Source organism: Grampus griseus (genome assembly GCF_964374135.1).
Source record: "Grampus griseus genome assembly, chromosome: 3".
Classification (NCBI taxonomy): domain Eukaryota; kingdom Metazoa; phylum Chordata; class Mammalia; order Artiodactyla; family Delphinidae; genus Grampus; species Grampus griseus.
Window position 1 is genome coordinate 162,963,613 of NC_139019.1, and position 18,232 is coordinate 162,981,844.

Here is an 18,232-nt window from a genome sequence, read left to right on the forward strand (position 1 = left end):
ATCCAGCCTTGTTCGAGAGATACCGGTGTCCTCTGATGAGGAGTGAGAACATGGCAGGTGGGGGAGAACTCAGTCTTTCATGCCTTCCCCCAGTCCCTACCAGTCCATCCGATTTGCTGACAGTACCCCCATTCCTCTGATAAGAAAAACAAAGCACAGATTCCTTAGATCAGCAGGGCTGTCTGCTGAGTTGCCAGAGGGCAGGGATCACTGTTCAGTCTCTGGCAGCTGACTTAAGGCTCGAGTCTTGTGAAATAAGCAAGTGAACTAACCAAAAGGCTCCAGACTGGGGACCCCACCCCCAGCCTGACTTAAGTGGAGGAACTAGAGCCCTTCCCCCTGTTATGACAATGCATAGAAGGAGAGAGAGGTCTCAGAGAACAACCAGAATGCAAAAATTTATTATTAACTGGTTTCAACAAGAAAATAAGTGGATACACCTAGAAACACGGATAGTATCTCCCCCAACAGCAGGCAGGGTGGGGAAGGAAGGCAGGAGGGGTAGACCCAGGAGATTCCCCTCTCTGCTCCAGCGAAGTGGGATCCCAAGGACAGGGCCAGGTTCCCTCCATCCAGCTGCAGGCCCCAAGACTACCTCACCCAGGGAAGCCCAGGACTGCAGCTGAGGGCAGGAGGCTGAGCAGCCATGGGCCAGGCCTAGGGCGTAAGGTAGATAGAGGGGTCCAGGATGTGACCCCTCTAGGCTGACATCACCAGGGGGGCGTCATGGGCTGAGGGTTCTGCAGATATGACATCACCACGGCAGAGATGGACAGCCTGAGATGGGAGAGAGGTGTCAGTCCAGGATGGATAGGCTTGGGGTCCCCTTCCCCTCACCCAGGAGTCCCTCCCTCTCCAGATCCAGCCTCACATGAAGCTACTCATCATCTGCTTAGTGTCCTCAGAGCTCCGGGAGTTGGCAAAGCTGATGAAGGAGCAGTAGACAGCGACCCAAGCACACCACTTCAGCTGGAAGAGGTAGGTGGGTGGGTGGGTTAGGTCGGTGAGAGGCACCCCAGTGAGCCCCCACAAGGGCCATTCCCAGGCACCAGTTCCAACCCCAGTTCCACCTGATACAGCTCAAACCCTGAGCCCCAGGAGTCTCTCAGTTCCAGACCCCCATAGTTAACTCCAGGTACCCAAGTTCTGGTCCTACTCCCTGTCCTGCATCTCTGACCCCACCATGTCCCCTCAGGCCTAAGGAGCCTGGCCTTTGACATCCCCCATCGTGCTACGGACCCCACATTTTCTCCACCAGTCCCCACCAAGTTGCATTAAAGCCTGGCCCCACCCTCAGACTGACGTCCTATGTGCCACCCTGACCCGGACACCTGGCTTCCCCGACAGCTCTAGCCTTCTTCACCCAGCATCACCACAGCCCTGCCCCCTCAGCACTGGTCCTGCTTTATTCTGAATCCATGCCTTCCCCACTGTCAGGCAGAGCTACGGGAAGGAAACTCAGCCCTGCCCACCTTGAGCATGAGGCCACACATGCTGAAGATCATGCCGAGCAGGTTCATGTAGTCTGGTGTTGGGTCATCCAAGGCTGGGTTACACTCGCTCGGTGGGGGCTTGTACCTGCAGCAGGGTTGGGGTGCTCAAGCTCTGCCCCCAGGATGGGCAGGTGCTCCCCTGGGCCTCCAACCCACAACGCGAGGCCCATTCCCATTGTTAAAAATAAAACCACAGGCCCAAAATGGAGTCACTTATGCTAGGCCTTCCACTAAACTGGGGCTTAGTACCTCACCTAATTGGAGCTTCAGCCTCCCCCAGAAATGTAGTCTTAACCAGTCAGTCAGGAATTTTCTGGTCAGTACCAATGAGGTAGTGTCACATGGGCCCCTCTCCCCTCTCCATCAGCCAAAGGAAGAGGTAACCCACCTAATAAGACCCTTTTTTCCCAAAAAGGAGGTGACTTAATCTGAAATAATCCTTTTTTCTGTTTATGACTTCCTTGTCCTGTCTTTAAAAACCTTTCCCTTTCTGTAGCCTTTAGAGCTCCCCTCTACTTGCTAGATGAGATGTTGCCTGATCCATGAAGCCTTCAATAAGGTCAATTAGATCTTTAAAATTTACTCAGTTGAATTTTGTTTTTTCAACAGATCTGGTGGCAGCGACAGGATCCAAAGTGAACCTCTGACAGCATTCGGGGACGAGAAACATAAGCATGGTACCCATGAACCCCTTTTTGAGTCCACTGTCTTTCTTGCCATTTCTGGGGGCCATGGGTAAGTTCCTCTCAGTTCTGACCTCTGCTCTCTTTGTGTCACTCCCAGTCTAATTGGCTTTCCAGCCAGTTCCCCATTTGTCTGGAATCACTAGTTCCACGTTGGGAGCTGCTGGTAGTTCGGACCACAGTTCTTCATTTGGTTGGAAACCCCCAGCCTTGGTTCTGTTCCCAGATTCCATGTTAGGAACTGCTGGCGGTATGGTCTGCTGTTCCCCATTTATTTGGGATCCTTTCCCAGATTCCACGGTGGGCACTGCTGGTGGCAGCTGCAGTTCCCCATTCGTTTGGAATCAGCCCACAATCCCCATTTGGGGTCTGCTGGTTCAATCCTTTCCCCCAGCCCCAGGTTCTGTGTAGGCAGTTGGTGGTGGTGCGCCCAGGGCCTTTTTCTTGGCCAGGCCGCAGTAACTGGTTACAGGTGGAATGTTAAGGTATTCATGTTTGTCTGTCTTGCTTTGTGTAGATAAAGCCAGCTAAGAGAGGCTAAGAGAGATGGGAGCTTTCACCTTTAATGAATCAAGCATGCCACCCATCAGCACACCTGCCTTTTTTATGTCTAAGAACTATAATCCCAAAAGCTGTAAATATCTACAAAAATGGCAAAATATTACTAAAAACAACCTAGAATTACAGTGGCCACTGTGGGGAATGTGTCAGTGAGACAAGATTGTTTATTTCAGAAGTGCTCTTGAGGGACTTCCCTGGTGGCACAATGGTTAAGAATCCGCCTGCCAATGCAGGGGACACGGGTTTGAGCCCTGGTCCGGGAAGATCCCACATGCCGCAGAGCAACTAAGCCCGTGCACCACAACTAGTGAGCCTGAGCTCTAGAGCCCGCGAGCCACAACTACTGAGTCCACGCACTGCAACTACTGAAGCCCGGGGGCCTAGAGCCCATGCTCCACAACAGGAGAAGCCACCGCAATGAGAAGCCCACACACTGCAATGAAGAGCAGCCCCCTGTCCACAGTTAGAGAAAGCACGCACGCAGCAACGAAGATCCAACACAGCCAAAAAACAAATAAATAAATTTATTTTTTAAAAAAAGTGGGCTTCCCTGGTGGTGCAATGGTTGAGAGTCCGCCTGCCGATGCAGGGGACACGGGTTCGTGCCCCGGTCCGGGAAGATCCCGCATGCAGCGGAGCGGCTGGGCCCGTGAGCCATGGCTGCTGAGGCCACAGCAGTGAGAGGCCCACGTACCGCAAAAAAAAAGAAAAAAAAAAAAACAGTGCCCTTGAAAGTGAGGGTTTCCAAATTAAGCAAACAGAATGGGATACCTATTTTCATTGGTATATGGAAGCTTCCAAAAGCCTTCAAGTTTCCAAAATAGTTTCATTAAAAGATGGGTTACAAAAAGGCTAATGAAAAATCAAAAACACAAGAAGTACCTAAAACAAAAAAGGAAGGGCTGACATGACTCCTACTGCTCTCCTTTCTCCTTTTTTTTTTTTTTTTGGCTGCGTTGGGTTTTCGTTGCTGCACGCGGGCTTTCTCTAGTTGCAGAGAGCAGGGGCTACTCTTCATTGCGGTGGCTTCTCTTGTTTTGGAGCACGGACTCTAGGCGTGTGGGCTTCAGTAGTTGTGGCATGCAGGCTCAGTAGTTGTGGCGCACGGGCTTAGTTGCTCCGCGGCATGTGGGATCTTCCTGGACCAGAGCTCGAACCCGTGTCCCCCGCATTGGCAGGCGGATTCTTAACCACTGCGCCACCAGGGAAGCCCTGGCAGGCAGATTCTTAACCACTGCGCCACCATGGAAGCCCCTCTCTCCTTCTTTACCTGAGTACTCATGTTTGGTTTTGTTTTTGTTTTTGTTTTTGTTTTTGCGGTACGCGGGCCTCTCACTGTTGTGGCCTCTCCCGTTGCAGAGCACAGGCTCCGGACGCGCAGGCTCAGCGGCCATGTCTCACGGGCCCAGCCGCTCTGCGGCATGTGGGATCTTCCCGGACCGGGGCACGAACCCGTGTTCCCTGCATCGGCAGGCGGACTCTCAACCACTGCGCCACCAGGGAAGCCCCTGAGTACTCATGTTTTACTGATTTTCTTTCTGAACTGCTTTTCCACTCTGAAGGGACTATTCAACAGTTACCATGTAAGAGAGAACTACCCAAGGTTGCAGACGAACCTCCTCGGGTATCTTTCACTCTTTGGTCAAAGATGGAACTAAGGGCCATAGTTAAGGCATTTCCTAAACCTAGGGAGGAACCCCAAAAGTTCTTTGAAGAATCTGGAGTCATTATCAGGGCCTCGATCCCAGGCTGCAAAATCTTTATCAGCTCGTGCACATGCAGGTAGGACCTGATGAAGCACCAAATGGACACAGGAAGCAAAATGGCAAAACCCGGAGGATGATCTTCAAGATCCTCAACCAGAGAAAGCTGGCAAAACAGCACCTGACCTTTTATAAGCCATTCCTAGGATCTTCCCTACCCCAACTGATCGGTCGGTTATTCAAACATGCAAACCAAAGAAAGATGAATTGGGCCAACTTTAAGGCACGCTTGGAAGCACTGCTCCTATGGCGTTCCGGTCCCATATAAAAGAGTCACTCAACCTGCTCTTAGCTGCCCTATTTGCAAGTAGATTATCTCCTGAGATTAGTGCATTGATAAAAAGACAGGAAATAGGATGGGAGACCACCAGTCTGATGGAGCCAGTGACCATAGCTGAGCACTTTGAAATGACCTTAGAGCAAGACCACAAGCAAAAATTTTCCAAGTTGTTGGCCTTACAGCTACAAAAGCTCCAAGGCCAGAGACCTAACATAACACCTTCCTAGGGGTCCACCATCAAAACGCTGGCCCGAGACCCAATGTCTCACATGTAATCAACTGGGACACTGGAAAAAAAGATTGTCCTCAAAGGTCTTATGCAAATTCTTCAACTTGAGTGCCCCACATCTACCCCCTCAGTATTCCGAGGGATTCTCCAGTAAGCTGTTATCAGTAATTCCCTTAAACAGCCAAGGGGAAACTAAAATTAAAATTAATGGGAAACCGTGCCAAATTCCAGTCGATAATGGAGCTACACTTTCTACTTTTATTTATTTATTTATTTTTTAGTTGCAGCAGGCGGGCTTCTTAGTTGCGGCACGCATGCAGGATCTAGTTCCCCGACCGGGGATCAAACGCAGGCTCCCTGCATTGGGAGCGTGGAGTTACCCACTGGACCACCAGGGAAGTCCCTACACTTTCTACTTTAAACCCCACTCCCATAGGACGACAAATCCCTCAGAGTGAAAAAGAGGTTTCCTTAGTAGAAGTATCTAATAAACGTTCAGAGAGAATTTCTACCTCAACCAATACAAATGACTCTGGGACTTTTGACTGAAAAGCATTCTTTTTTGCTATGTGACATAGCCCCGGTCAATCTGTTAGGTAGAGATCTGCTTTCTAAGTTAAAAGGGCTAATACATTTTGTTTCCAATGGGGACCTCACCGTAAAATTTCCTGACCAAACTGAACCTGATGTTCTCTTACGTTCTTACAATCTGTCCTTGACGTAGAAGAGGAAGGATTCCAACAGAAGTCCCCTAATTTAATTGAGGTGCCCAAAAACCTGTGGGCTATTTCTAATACTGACACTGGGACAATAAAAAGTACAGAGCCTATAAAGATTCAGAGACACATAACTAAACCTCTTCCTCAATTACCTCAATATCCACTAAAGCCTCACACCCGCAACAAAAGATCTCATCTCCCAGCGGGTAATCGTGCCCTGTATTAGCCCCCATGACACACAGATCCTGCCAGCCTGGAAACCTAATGGGTGAGGATGGAGATTTGTCCAGAACTTGAGGTTTTTCCTTTTTCCCCCCAGGGAAAGGTTTTGTTTGTTTTAGTTTTTATTGGAGTAGAGTTGATTTACAATGTTGTGTTAGTTTCTGCTGTACAGCAAAGTAAATCAGTTATATATATTCATATATCCATTCTTTTTTAGATTCTTTTCCCATTTAAGTCTTTACAGAGTATTGAGTAGAGTTCCCTGTGCTACACAGGAGGTTCTTATTATTAGTTATCTATTTTATATATAGTAGTGTGTATTTGTCAATTCCAGTCTCCCAATTTATCCCTTCCCTCAGGACTTAAGAGCTATTAACGAGACAGTTATTCCCCATTTCCCAGTTGTTGCAAACCCAGAACACCCTTTTGTCATGAGTGACACCAGACTCAAAATGGTTCACTGTTGCAGACCTTGGTTCAGCCTTTTTCAGCACCCCTGTAGACCCCAACGGCTGATATCTGTTTGCCTTAACTTGGAACAATCAGCAATACACCTGGACAGTCATGCCTCAAAGGCTCATTGAGGCCCCTTCTTATTTCTCCCAAGTGCTCCACCAAAATGTAAGGACCCGCCAGTCCCGGGGATATCAACTCTTTTACAATAGGCAGACGACTTCTTGCTGTGCTCAGTAACCAAAGAGGCATCCATAAAAGACTCCATGTATCTGCTGCAACAGTTAGCTGAGAAGTGATGGAAGAAATTTTCACATATTGAGGTATGGGGAAGTCATCCTAGCTCATACATGACTGGGCTTGAACTTTTTTTTATTATTGTTTATTTATTTATTTATTTTGGCTGCACCGCGTCTTAGTTGCAGGATGCATGTGGGATCTAGTTCCCCAACCAGGGATCAAACCTGGGCCCCCTGTATTGGGAGCTTGGAGTCTTACCCACTAGACCACCAGGGAAGTCCCCTGGGCTTGAACTTTTTGCTAATTAGAGCAGACCGTCTTGTGGCCTGTCAAACAGACATTGTACATCTGCTTTAACCATTAAAACAAACAGACAAAAAATGGAATACAGTTATCAGACTGTTCAGAATGTCCACTTTGAAGATAGGGATAAATGTCCATTCACGCCATCCCTAAGATGCCAATGCATCAACTCCTTTGAAGATGAGGTTCCCTTCCCCAAAACTAAGGTCATGCTGACTCACTGTGTATGTGCTAATCTGTCTCTTGAAACCTCGAAGGAATGTATTATGTTTGATGTTTGTTCTTTGTTCTGACAAGACAGAACTGTGCTTCAGGCATCGAAATGGAGCCGGGTGGTCATTGTGGATGTGGATATATTCCTGCATCACCGAGAACTTGAATTTTCTGAACTGTATCAAACTTAACTACACCACTATTCTCAAGACAATATCTGCTAGCAGCTGCCAGCTGCAACCTTATGGTCTCAAGATCTCCCACTGTAACTATACAACCACTTCAGACCCCAACCAATCCTTGCTTGACAGGCACCCTTACTTCTTGCCAGTTCCAGTTATAATTCCTTTTTTTTTTTTTGCTGCACCTCGTGGCATGCGGTACTTCCCTGACCAGGGATCAAACCGGTGCCCCTTGCAGTGGAAGCGTGGCGTCTTAACCACTGGACCACCAGGGAAGCCCCAATTATAATTCTTGACAAACAAGTTATGTAACTGCAGTTTTTGCCTATATAAGCCTCTGCCATTTTGTAGTCTGGCAAAACACAATTCAAGGGCTTCTTGAATCTGTGTTTCCTGGGCTACAGTCCTCAGGTCGGCTTGAATAAAATCCTTTTTTAAAAAAATAAATTTATTTATTTGGGGTTTTTTTGGCTGTGTTGGGTCTTCGTTGCTGTGCGCGGGCTTTCTCTAGTTGCGGCGAGCAGGAGCTACTCTTTGTTGCGGTATGTGGGCTTCTCATCGTCGTGGCTTCTCTTGTTGTGGAGCACGGGCTCTAGGCGCGTGGGATTCAGTAGTTGTGGCACGTGGGCTCAGTAGTTGTGGCACATGGGCTTAGTTGCTCTGCGGCATGTGGGATCTTCCCAGGCCAGGGATCAAACCCATGTCCCCTGCATTGGCAGGCAGATTCTTAACCACTGCGCCACCAGGGAAGCCCTAAAATTCTTATTATAGGTTGGTTGTTGATTATTTCCACTGACAAAAGGGACATAAACTCTCCAAGGAAAAATTACAATTATCTCTATATACTGTTCATTACCTAGTGCTGAAGGAACCCAGCTATCTCCAAAAAGGATTAGGCTAAACCAAGAATGTCCTATGCCTATAACTAAGCGACAGCTTTGTGGATTTCTAGACTTGATTGGCTACTGTAGACTATGGGTTCCTAATTTTTCTCTATTGGCTTTCCTACTCTATGAACTTACTAAACTTTTAGTCCCTGAGCCCCTTCCTAGGGAAGATAAACATAAGCAGGCTTTTCTAAGACTAAAACCAGTGCTGTAAGAACCGCCAGCCCTAGGCCTACCTAATTACTCAAAACCTTTCACCTTATGCGTGCATGAAAGAGATAAGCAAGCCCTGGCAATGCACACACAAGAGCATAGCAATAAACATAGCCTGTTTCCTATCACAGCATATAACTGGATTCAGTTGCCAGTCCCTATACCAAGTGTCTTAAGGCTATAGCTGCAGCTGCAAAGTTAGTAGGAGCCTCAGCAGATCTAACCCTAGGTAATGGCATTTATTTACAAACTCCTCAGGCTGTCCAAAATCTTCTTAACTCTGAAATGACTCAACATTTCTCTGCAAGCAGATTAACCTCCTATGAGATCCTTCTGCTTTCTACCTACTCAACATCTTAAATGTTGCAACGTCCTTAACCCTGCTACATCACCACCCCTGCCTGACAAAGGTGAGCCCCATGACTGCCAGGTAAGAACATACTGATCTAATCTTGCTGATGGGTCCTACTCTAAAAATGAAAAGGGATACTTTGTTTCCAAGCTGGTTATGATATTACTAACCAATATGAATAACTTGAAAGGGAAACTTCCCACAAACTAAAGCAGCAAGTTATCAAATGACAGACTGTTAATATTTATACCAATAGCTGGTATGCCTTTGGGGTCATCCATGATTTGGGGATATTATGGAAACAAAGGAGTTTTCTTATGTCCTCTGGGCTCCCAATCAAAAATGCAGGGCTTCCCTTGTGGTGCAGTGGTTAAGAATCCACCTGCCAATGCAGGGAACACAGGTTCAAGCCCTGGTCTGGGCGAACATGCCTTGGAGCAACTAAGCCCATGCACCACAACTACTGAGCCTGCGCTCTAGAGCCCACGCCCCTAAAGCCTGTGCTCTGCAACAAGAGAAGCCACTACAGTGAGAAGCCCGCGCACCGCAACGAAGACCAGACCCCACTCGCCACAACTAGAGAAAGCCCGTGCACAGCAACGAAGACCCAATACAGCCAAAAATAAATCAATAAATAATTGTGTTTTTTGTTTTTGTTTTTTTCGGTACGCAGGCCTCTCACTGTTGTGGCCTCTCCCGTTGCGGAGCACAGGCTCCGGACGCGCAGGCTCAGCAGCCATGGCTCACGGGCCCAGCCGCTCCGCAGCATGTGAGATCTTCCCGGACCAGGGCACGAACCCGTGTCCCCTGCATTGGCAGGCAGACTCTCAACCACTGCGCCACCAGGGAAGCCCAATAATTGTTTTTAAAAATGCTGAAAAAAATCCATTTATTTAAAAAGAAAAAGGGCAACAAATAAGCTACCTTCTTATTGCTATTCTCTTACCTTCTGAAATTGCTATCATTAAAATTGAGGTTCAGGGCTTCCCCGGTGGCGCAGTGGTTGGGAGTCCGCCTGCCAATGCAGGGGACACGGGTTCGTGCCCCGGTCCGGGAAGATCCCACATGCCACGGAGCGGCTGGGCCCGTGAGCCATGGCCGCTGGGCCTGCGCGTCCGGAGCCTGTGCTCCGCAACAGGAGAGGCCAAGGCAGTGAGAGGCCCGCGTACCGCAAAGAAAAAAAAAAAAAAAATTGAGGTTCAGACCAAAAGGACTGAACCTGAGTTCCAGGAATGCCCTAGCTGACTTTCATGCAGACAGCAGCAACAGAGTATAAATATTATGGCACTGGGAATTCCCTGGTGGTCCAATGGTTAAGACTGGGTGCTTTCACTGTGGTGGCCCAGGTTCAGTCCCTGGTAGGGGAACTAAGATCTCGCAAGCCGCACGGGGCAGCCAGTAAATAAATAAATAAGGCACATATGGATGAAGACCATTCTGCTTCAGCAAAAAATGACCCCTCATTGCCTGACTGGCCATCCTGATGTCCTTGTAACATGGCACCAGCCTGCTCCTGAACAGACATTTTTTTTTTAATTTTTTTTTTTCTTTTTTGGCAACACCATGGGCGGCTTGTGAGATCTCAGTTCCCCCGCCAGGGATTGAATCCTGGCCCTCGGCAATGAAAGCACAGAGTCCCAACCACTGGTCTGCCAGGGAATTCCCTGAACAGAGGAATTAAGGTGCACAAACAATGGTTGTAAATTAAATGAACAACTGGGGCTATGGGAAACCCAGGATGGCCACTTCCAGCTCCACGGCAAACCCCATTTTTCAGTTTTTGCATCCCTTCACCCATCACAGTGCAGTTTGTTTTTGTTTTTGTTTTTGTTTTTTGCGGTACGCAGGCCTCTCACTGTTGTGGCCTCTCCCGTTGCGGAGCACAGGCTCTGGACACGCAGGCTCAGCGGCCATGGCTCACAGGCCTAGCGGCTCTGCGGCATGTGGGATCTTCCCGGACCAGGGCACGAACCCGTGTCCCCTGCATCGGCAGGCGGACTCTCCACCACTGAGCCACCAGGGAAGCCCCACAGTGCATTTAAGATGACTCAAATGATGAATAGACATTGGTGGGGAGGCACAAAATTACAAAAACAGTTTACCACCAATGTTTGACCTGTCAGGTCCATAACCCTGGAAAAACTATTTTTGTTCCCAGAGGCCTCAGACCTCCTCCCTCTGGACCCTCTGAGCACCTACAGCTGGATTTCATTCAACTGCCACCTAGTATCGGTTATCAGTAAGTTCTTGTTATTGTATGTATATTTTCAGGATGGGTTGAAGCCTTCCCTTGCCACAAGGCTGATGCCCTCACAATGGCAAAGAAGCTGTTAGAAAATGTGTTTACCAGGCGAGGTATACCTTCCACAATCTCCAGTGATTGAGGCACCGACTTCACTGGGCAAACCAGACAAGGCTTAATGAAAACCGTGCAAACTTCTTGGAATTATCACTTTCCCTATCACCCTCAATCATCAGGCAAGGTAGAGAGAACAAATGGGATCCTCAAAAATCTCTAAACTTGCTAAAACTAGTGGACTCCCTTGGCCTAAGGTATTGCCTCTGGCCATGCCAACTGTTCCCAGTACCCCCTGTGGAAAACATAGACTCACTGCACATGGAACAGTCACCAGGAGACCAGTGTCAATTGGTATACACCTTTCTGCTGATCCCTTATTATCTCATGTTAGTATGACCACCTACTATAAGTCTTTCATGTCTTAGGCCTATCATCGACAGGTTAAAGAAGCCTTCCAAGATCCCAGTTCAAAGGATTGTGTTGGTCACAGTCTGGAGCCTGGTGACTGGGTATTATGGAAACGTCATCAGAGGAAGACAGCCCTCAAGCCCATTGGAAGAGACCACACCAAGTGCTCCTAACCACTGACACTGCTGCAAAACTAGAAGGCATTGAGCCTTGGGTACACATCTCACAGCTAAGGAAGGCTCCACCAGACATCTAGTCCTGTACAGACGCTGGAGACCTCTGAATGTAACTGATAAGGAAGAGAAGCAGCTGACATCAAGGTGGACTGCTTCTGTCCCAGACGCCAGCTATAGACCATACTTGAACTAAACGTGAAACCCTTCCTCCTTTTTCTTTTCTTTACTCTGGTATTGACCTGGAAAGATGTTTTCACCCTTCTCTCCCAGACCATTGCTAAGGAAGGTAAGCTTTCAGACTGCTGGATTTGTCAACAAAGATTCCAATCTATCCATGATGCCAGAGACCCCCTGGTCCTTCCTGTGACCAATTTCTCTTCTATTCTCAAAGTCACAGAAAACTACAATCGAACCCCCTAAAAATTTCTTATGCGGTTCAACTTGTACAGCCAGAACAACCTATGCCTTGTTGTTGCCTTTCTCCCATCATAACTTACTCAGTTAGACACAATTACCTAGTAAATCTTAGTGCATTTGCACCCCCATGTTCCCATGATAATCTAGATCAGATTTGCCCCCAATCACTAAGAGATCTCACTAGCAGCAACCATGTTTGCAAGGCATTTAGAACAACACTTTATTTCAGGATGGGAGATTCTCTTCCCATACGTGCTGAAAACCTAACTGACACCTGGTTGGAATGGGTAAACGCAGTAATTCCTGTGACTCAATCCATTAACAGTACCTCTTAACGGGAATGGTTTGTGTCCCCATAGGGTCTTTGTCCATGGTGGTTATCATTCTCTTTGGGCCTCTGAATGCCTAGATAGCCAGTGCACAGGGGGCAATACCTCTTAGGTTATGTAACTGGGCCCCTGACATTCCACAAGGGAACTAAGACACCTCATTAGTCAAATCCCCTGGATTTACATCATCAAGTTAAAAAATAACGATGAGCGGGACTTCCCTGGTGGTCCAGTCGCTAAGACTCCACACTGCCAAGGCAGGGGGCCCGGGTTTGATCCCTGGTCAGGGAACTGGGAACTAGATCCCACATGCTACATGCTACAAGGAAGATCCCACATGCCGCAACTAAGACCCACCGCAGCCAAATAAGTAAATAAATATTTTTTTAAAAATAACGATGAGGATTTCATGACTCAGGATTCATTTCCTTCGGCAGGGCCATCAGCCCAAGAAAGATCCTTAGATTCTCTGGCCAAAGTTGTTCTTTATAATAGAATAGCCCTTGATTATCTTTTAGCTGAGCAAGGAGTGTCTATGCTGTGGTCAATACCACCAGCTGCACCTGGATTAACCCTTCTGGATTAGCTGAAACTCTATTATATAAAATCACTGAACAAGCCAGTTGGCTTAAGAAGGTGACTCCTTCAACGGGAACTTTCTTTTTTTAGGAGGGATCGAACCCGTGCCCACTGCATTGGAAGCGTGGAGTCCTAACCACTGGACCCCCAGGGAATTCCCAATGGGAACTTTCTTTGACGTATTTGATTTTGCCTGGTCTGGATCCTGGGGACCATGGCTCTGAAGTGCACTCCAAACATTGTGAATTATCCTGTTTATTATAATAATCTCCCTGGTGCACTTAATCTCTCAAAAGCTTTAAATGCATACTCACTGCCACTAACACCAAGCAAAAGATCTCCTTAAGACTCGAACATCAGAAGAGTAACAAAAAAGTGACCAACTTAAAAACTGTGAACCTGAAGCCAGCCAGGACCTGTGACTATCACAGGGGTTAAGCAAAAATATCATAACCTCTGGTTAGCACACAAAGGAACAAGAAAAACTACGAGAACCTCAGAGCAGTAGCTGAGAGTGGCCCTCATGCCTTAAGTTTTGCTCACATCTCTCAGTTAAGCTGAGAGTCTGATTAAGGTGGGGAGGGTGGGAGGAGGGGGCATTGTTAAAGAGAAAACCACAGGCCAAAAATGGAGTCCCTTATGCTAGGCCAAGCAACCAAAGCAGGGCTCAATACCTAACCTAACCGAAGCTTCAACCTCCTCCAAAAATGTAGTCTTAACCGGTCAGTCAGGAATTTTCTGGTCAGCACCAATGAGGTAGTCGGTCACATGGGTCCTCTCCCCTCTCCATCCTCCAAAAGGAAGACGAGGTAACCCCACCTAATAAGACGCTTTTTCCCCCAAAAGGTAAATGACCTAATCTGAAATCACCCGTTTTTCTGATTATGACTTCCTCGCCTTGCCTTTAAAAAACCTTTCCCTTTCTGTAGCCCTTTAGCGCTCCCCTCTACTTGCTAGATGGGATGCTGCCCAATTCATGAATCATTTGATAAATCCAATTATATCTTTAAATTTTAAAGATGAATTTTGTTTTTTTTGCTTTTTAACACCATGACAACTAGGATCCTCACCTCAGCACTTTGTTGGGCCTCCGTGGGTCCGACATATTGTTCGCGGACATAGCGAGTCGCGCCTCTTCCGCTGCGGGAGTCTCAGCTTCCGGCGGCTTCCAGCAGGGAAACGGAGGATGGCTTTTAGAGTAACACCCTCAGCCCTCGCGCTTCCGTTCCTGCCGGCGGGAGCTGGAACTCCCCCCATCCAGGGGACAGAGAATTCGAAGAAGCCAAAAATGTTCCAAGAAAACAGGACGTGGGGAAAGAAACCGAGACGCTGGAAACAAGCTTCAGTGTTTCCAGCGCTTTCTCCAAAAAGCCTAAACGTTGAACCAGGAAGTGAGAAATAGGCAGTAGACTATGGAGGACAATAATAAGGTTACACCAAAGCGTGGGTTCCCAGGGCAGAAAGCCCCGGTGCAGGCTACTGTACGGTGGTGAGGAAGGGAGGGCGGAGCAATGGCTTTCCCGGAGCCAAAACCGCGGGCCCCGGAGCTGCCTCGGAAGCTGTTGAAGACGTTGGACTGCGGGCAGAGGGCGGTGCGAGCCGTGCGATTTAATGGTGAGCACCCTTATCGTCATTCCGGGTCCTACCTCCGCCTTCTGAAGTCGGCGGCCCAGTAACCCCCTCGTGGTGTTCCCCAGTGGATGGCAATTACTGTCTGACTTGCGGCAGCGACAAGACCCTGAAGCTGTGGAGCCCGCTGCGAGGGACGCTACTGCGGACGTACAGCGGCCACGGCTACGAGGTGCTGGACGCGGCAGGGTGAGCCGGGGGCCAGAGCGGGATCGAGGCGCTGAGGCCGGGGTCAGAGGTAGACGCTGATCTTCCCTGCTCTGCTCTCTAGCTCCTTTGACAACAGCAGTCTCTGCTCCGGCGGCGGGGACAAGGCAGTGGTGCTGTGGGATGTGGCATCGGGGCAGGTCGTGCGCAAATTCCGGGGCCACGCGGGGGTGAGTGCAAGCAAGAAAGGGCCTCGTTAGAAAGGACCGGAATTGCGTGTAGGTGGTGACAGCACCCACCCCTCCCCACGCAATTACAGCGCAAGGATCCTTCCCCACGGCCCCGCCTTCACCAAGCCCTGTCCTTGCAGTTCCTCCAAAAACTTTCACCTCCCCTACCCCTAGCCTTTTCCCTTGCTTTAACTTGCACTGGGAACCCTGCTTTTATCCCCATCCAAAGTCCAGCCTTCTCTAAGCTGCTGTTCCTGTTTTGCAGAAGGTGAACACAGTGCAGTTTAATGAAGAGGCCACAGTTATCCTGTCTGGTGAGTCCGGGGCCTAGGCAGGTGGGCGCAGGGGGCTGCCCCGGCCCCCCCAAACCTGATCCACTTTCATGCTGACCTCACAGGCTCTATCGATTCCACCATCCGCTGCTGGGACTGCCGCTCACGGAGACCTGAGCCCATACAGACGCTGGACGAAGCCAAGGATGGCATATCCAGCGTGAAGGTGTCAGACCATGAGGTCCTCGCAGGGTGAGTGGGACCAGGACCTTGCCCCTCCCCAGGTGCCACTGGGGATCATAGCTGTCTCTGTACTTAGATTAAAATCTACTCTCAAAAAAAAAAAAAAAAATCTACTCTCCTCACTGCACTCACAAGGCCTTGCATGGTCTGGTCTCTGTTGTGCTCTCAGTTTTTATTCATTCCCCGGCTCATTTCTGTTAAATATGCCACACATGCTCCCACCCCAGGACCGACTTTTGCAATTGCTCTTCCTCTGCCTGGGCTACCCTTCTACTACTTATTCCGAGTGTGTTTGAGCACCACCTGCAGGTCACGTTTTCAGTCAATGAGCATACAGGAGTGAAAAGATAGGAAAACAAGGAAAAACCCCACTTACATAGAGTTGATGTTCTACCTGCAGGAGACAATTAAAAAAAAAATATTCCCATGCAGGGCTGCCCAAATGTTGCCACAACCTGAGGGAGTGCCGATACCACCACTGGGGGCATTTGGGCTGCATGGCGTGGTGGCCTACCCAGTTCCCACACATCCCCCCTTGGACTGCATATGGCTGGCTCCTTCTCATCTTTAAGTACCAATTCAAACGTCACCTCCTCGGGGACCTGATTACCCTCAGTCAGCAAGGCTCCACGTTGGCAGCAAGTGCTCCTGGCTTGGTAGCAGCTGTGTCCCAAGCTCCCACACAGGGTGTAGCCCAGAGAAGGAGCTCAGTATAAATCAGAAACAGATGCAGTGGCACCTGATTGGCCCCTGGGGCTGAGTCTCAAAGCCAGTGCCTCAGAATTCCACTCATGAATTCACTTCAATGCATGTTTTCTGTGGCCAGTCCTGAACATGACATGACAGTGAAGGGCAGGCACCCAGCCTTGCTCTCAGGGCCCTGGCCAGGTGAGAGGGTACAGGAACACCAAAGCTGGAGCCCTGGACCTGCTGGCCCCTGTGATGCTTCAGCTGGATCCATCCTCTCTTGCAGCTCCGTAGATGGCCGGGTAAGGCGCTATGACCTGAGGATGGGGCAACTCTTCTCAGACTACGTGGGCAGTGAGTGTGGCTGGGGCTGTGAGGCAGGCAGGGAAGGTGGGGGCAGCACGGGAGACCCCAGCCTGACCTGCTTGCCCACCCCTCCCCTTCCCCCAGGCCCCATCACCTGCACCTGCTTCAGCCGGGACGGGCAGTGCACCCTGGTGTCCAGCCTGGACTCCACGTTGCGGCTTCTAGACAAGGACACAGGGGAGCTGCTGGGCGAGTGAGTTCTCAGGGCTGTGGGGCCCCTCCCCCACTCCCAGTAAGGCCCCAAACCCCCACTGATGCCACTCACACCCAGGTACACGGGCCATAAGAACCAGGAGTACAAGCTGGACTGCTGCCTGAGCGAGCGCGACACGCACGTGGTCAGCTGCTCCGAGGACGGGAAGGTGTTCTTCTGGGACCTGGTGGAGGTGAGCCTGTGCACCGGGGGGCCTGCCCACTCCTTACCTGAGTCACTCCCAGGCCTTTATAAGGGAGTGCTGTTAGAACTGGGGGCTGGAAGGAGGAGTGAGTGAGGGGATGAGGCGAGAACATTCCTGGCAAAGGGCACAGCATGTGATAAGCCTCGGGGTTGTGGCACACACACACTGGTCAGGAGATAGAAGCACTTTGGATGGCACTGGCGGTAGCAGAATCCAGGTCAGGCAGGGCTACTGGGACTGACCCTGGGGTAGGAGGAGCGGATAGTGGCATCTGACCTCAGGGGAGACAGGGCTATAGTTTTCAGGAAATCTGAGCTACCCCTGAGCATCCCTGTGGTATCCAGCCCCCAAGCCCTGTGGGCCCTGTCCTGATGTGTCTCAGCCTGTTGGGGGTGTCAGGATGCGAACTGACCAGCCAGGCGTAGTGGGGTCAGAGCTGGGGCTTGGCCAGAGAAGTAAGCCTCCTAAGAGGATGGAGGGGACCAGGGGGCCCTGGAGAGTCCAGGGGCCAGCTCTCCCTCTGGGAACTAAGAAGGTGCCAACGTTCTGCCTACTTCTCGAGGTTCCTGTAGACCGGAAGTCACCCTGAAGGGGAGGGCACATGAAGGGACACTTTCCAGGTGGAAAGAGGAATGGTGGCCTCCTTGAAGAACTGTGTTTGTTGAGCTGTGTCTGCAGGGTGATGAAGGGAGCGGGCATTGAGGCTATCAAGTGGGCGGGTGAAGCCCAGATGGCGGCAGAGGGGGAGGGAAGCTGGGACCCACATGTGACCGGCCGTGGAGGAGGGTAGTGGCTGTGAAGGTGGAGAGAATCAGCAATCTCTGGGCATGGTCTAAAGGTAGAACCAAGAGGATTTACCGACAAAGGGATGTGAGATGTAAGAGAAAGATTCAAGATGTTTGACCTGAGCACCTAGAAGGACGGAGTGACTGAGGGGCTCAGTTTGTGGCTGGTTCAATTTACAGTGTCTCGGAAGCACTTAGACACATGTGGCTGAGAGCGGGGGGAAAAGCAGCTGAGGGGAGGGAGACACACTGGTGACACTCCCAACCCCCTCACTCCACAGGGTGCCCTGGCGCTGGCCCTGCCTGTAGGTCCCAGTGTGGTACAGTCGCTGGCCTACCACCCCACGGAGCCCTGCCTGCTGACCGCCATGGGGGGCAGCATCCAATGCTGGCGGGAAGAGACCTACAAGGCTGAGGATGGCACAGGCTGAAGCCAGGGGACCCACGACCAAGGACAGAGAGAGACAGCCTGAG

General features: G+C 49.9%; 2 protein-coding genes across 3 annotated transcripts; one reads left to right on the forward strand and one right to left on the reverse strand.

Moving 5' to 3' along the window:
* Positions 1-385: 385 nt before the first annotated feature.
* WDR83OS (WD repeat domain 83 opposite strand) lies at positions 386-14,218 on the reverse strand. Its single transcript, XM_082649787.1, has 4 exons — positions 14,072-14,218; positions 1,473-1,578; positions 872-969; positions 386-777 (listed from the first exon to the last, which is right to left on the reverse strand). Exons 1-4 carry the CDS (start codon positions 14,119-14,121, stop codon positions 711-713), a joined length of 321 nt encoding a protein of 106 aa, XP_082505913.1. The 5' UTR covers positions 14,122-14,218; the 3' UTR covers positions 386-710.
* A 174-nt stretch (positions 14,219-14,392) lies between these two features.
* Positions 14,393-18,189, forward strand: WDR83 (WD repeat domain 83; the record flags this gene model as incomplete). 2 transcript variants are annotated; one of them, XM_082649778.1, is made up of 9 exons in its annotated part: positions 14,393-14,615; positions 14,699-14,819; positions 14,902-15,007; positions 15,273-15,321; positions 15,405-15,531; positions 16,496-16,563; positions 16,660-16,768; positions 16,847-16,961; positions 18,040-18,189. In XM_082649778.1, the coding sequence occupies exons 1-9, from the start codon at positions 14,513-14,515 to the stop codon at positions 18,187-18,189; spliced, it is 948 nt and encodes a 315-aa protein (XP_082505904.1). In that variant the 5' UTR covers positions 14,393-14,512. The 2 variants fall into 2 exon arrangements, with proteins under 2 accessions (XP_082505904.1, XP_082505903.1); XM_082649777.1 differs by having other exon boundaries at positions 16,496-16,768.
* Between the last annotated feature and the right edge of the window lie 43 nt (positions 18,190-18,232).

Excerpts from the sequence above, each read along its gene's own strand:
- WDR83OS (XM_082649787.1), bottom strand. The coding sequence starts at position 14,121 with ATGTCCGCGAACAATATGTCGGACCCACGGAGGCCCAACAAAGTGCTG. Across the intron at positions 970-1,472 it reads TGTGTGGCCTCATGCTCAAG|CTGAAGTGGTGTGCTTGGGT; the intron begins GTGGGCAGGGCT and ends TACCTCTTCCAG. Across the intron at positions 778-871 it reads CAGATGATGAGTAGCTTCAT|GCTGTCCATCTCTGCCGTGG; the intron begins GTGAGGCTGGAT and ends CTCCCATCTCAG.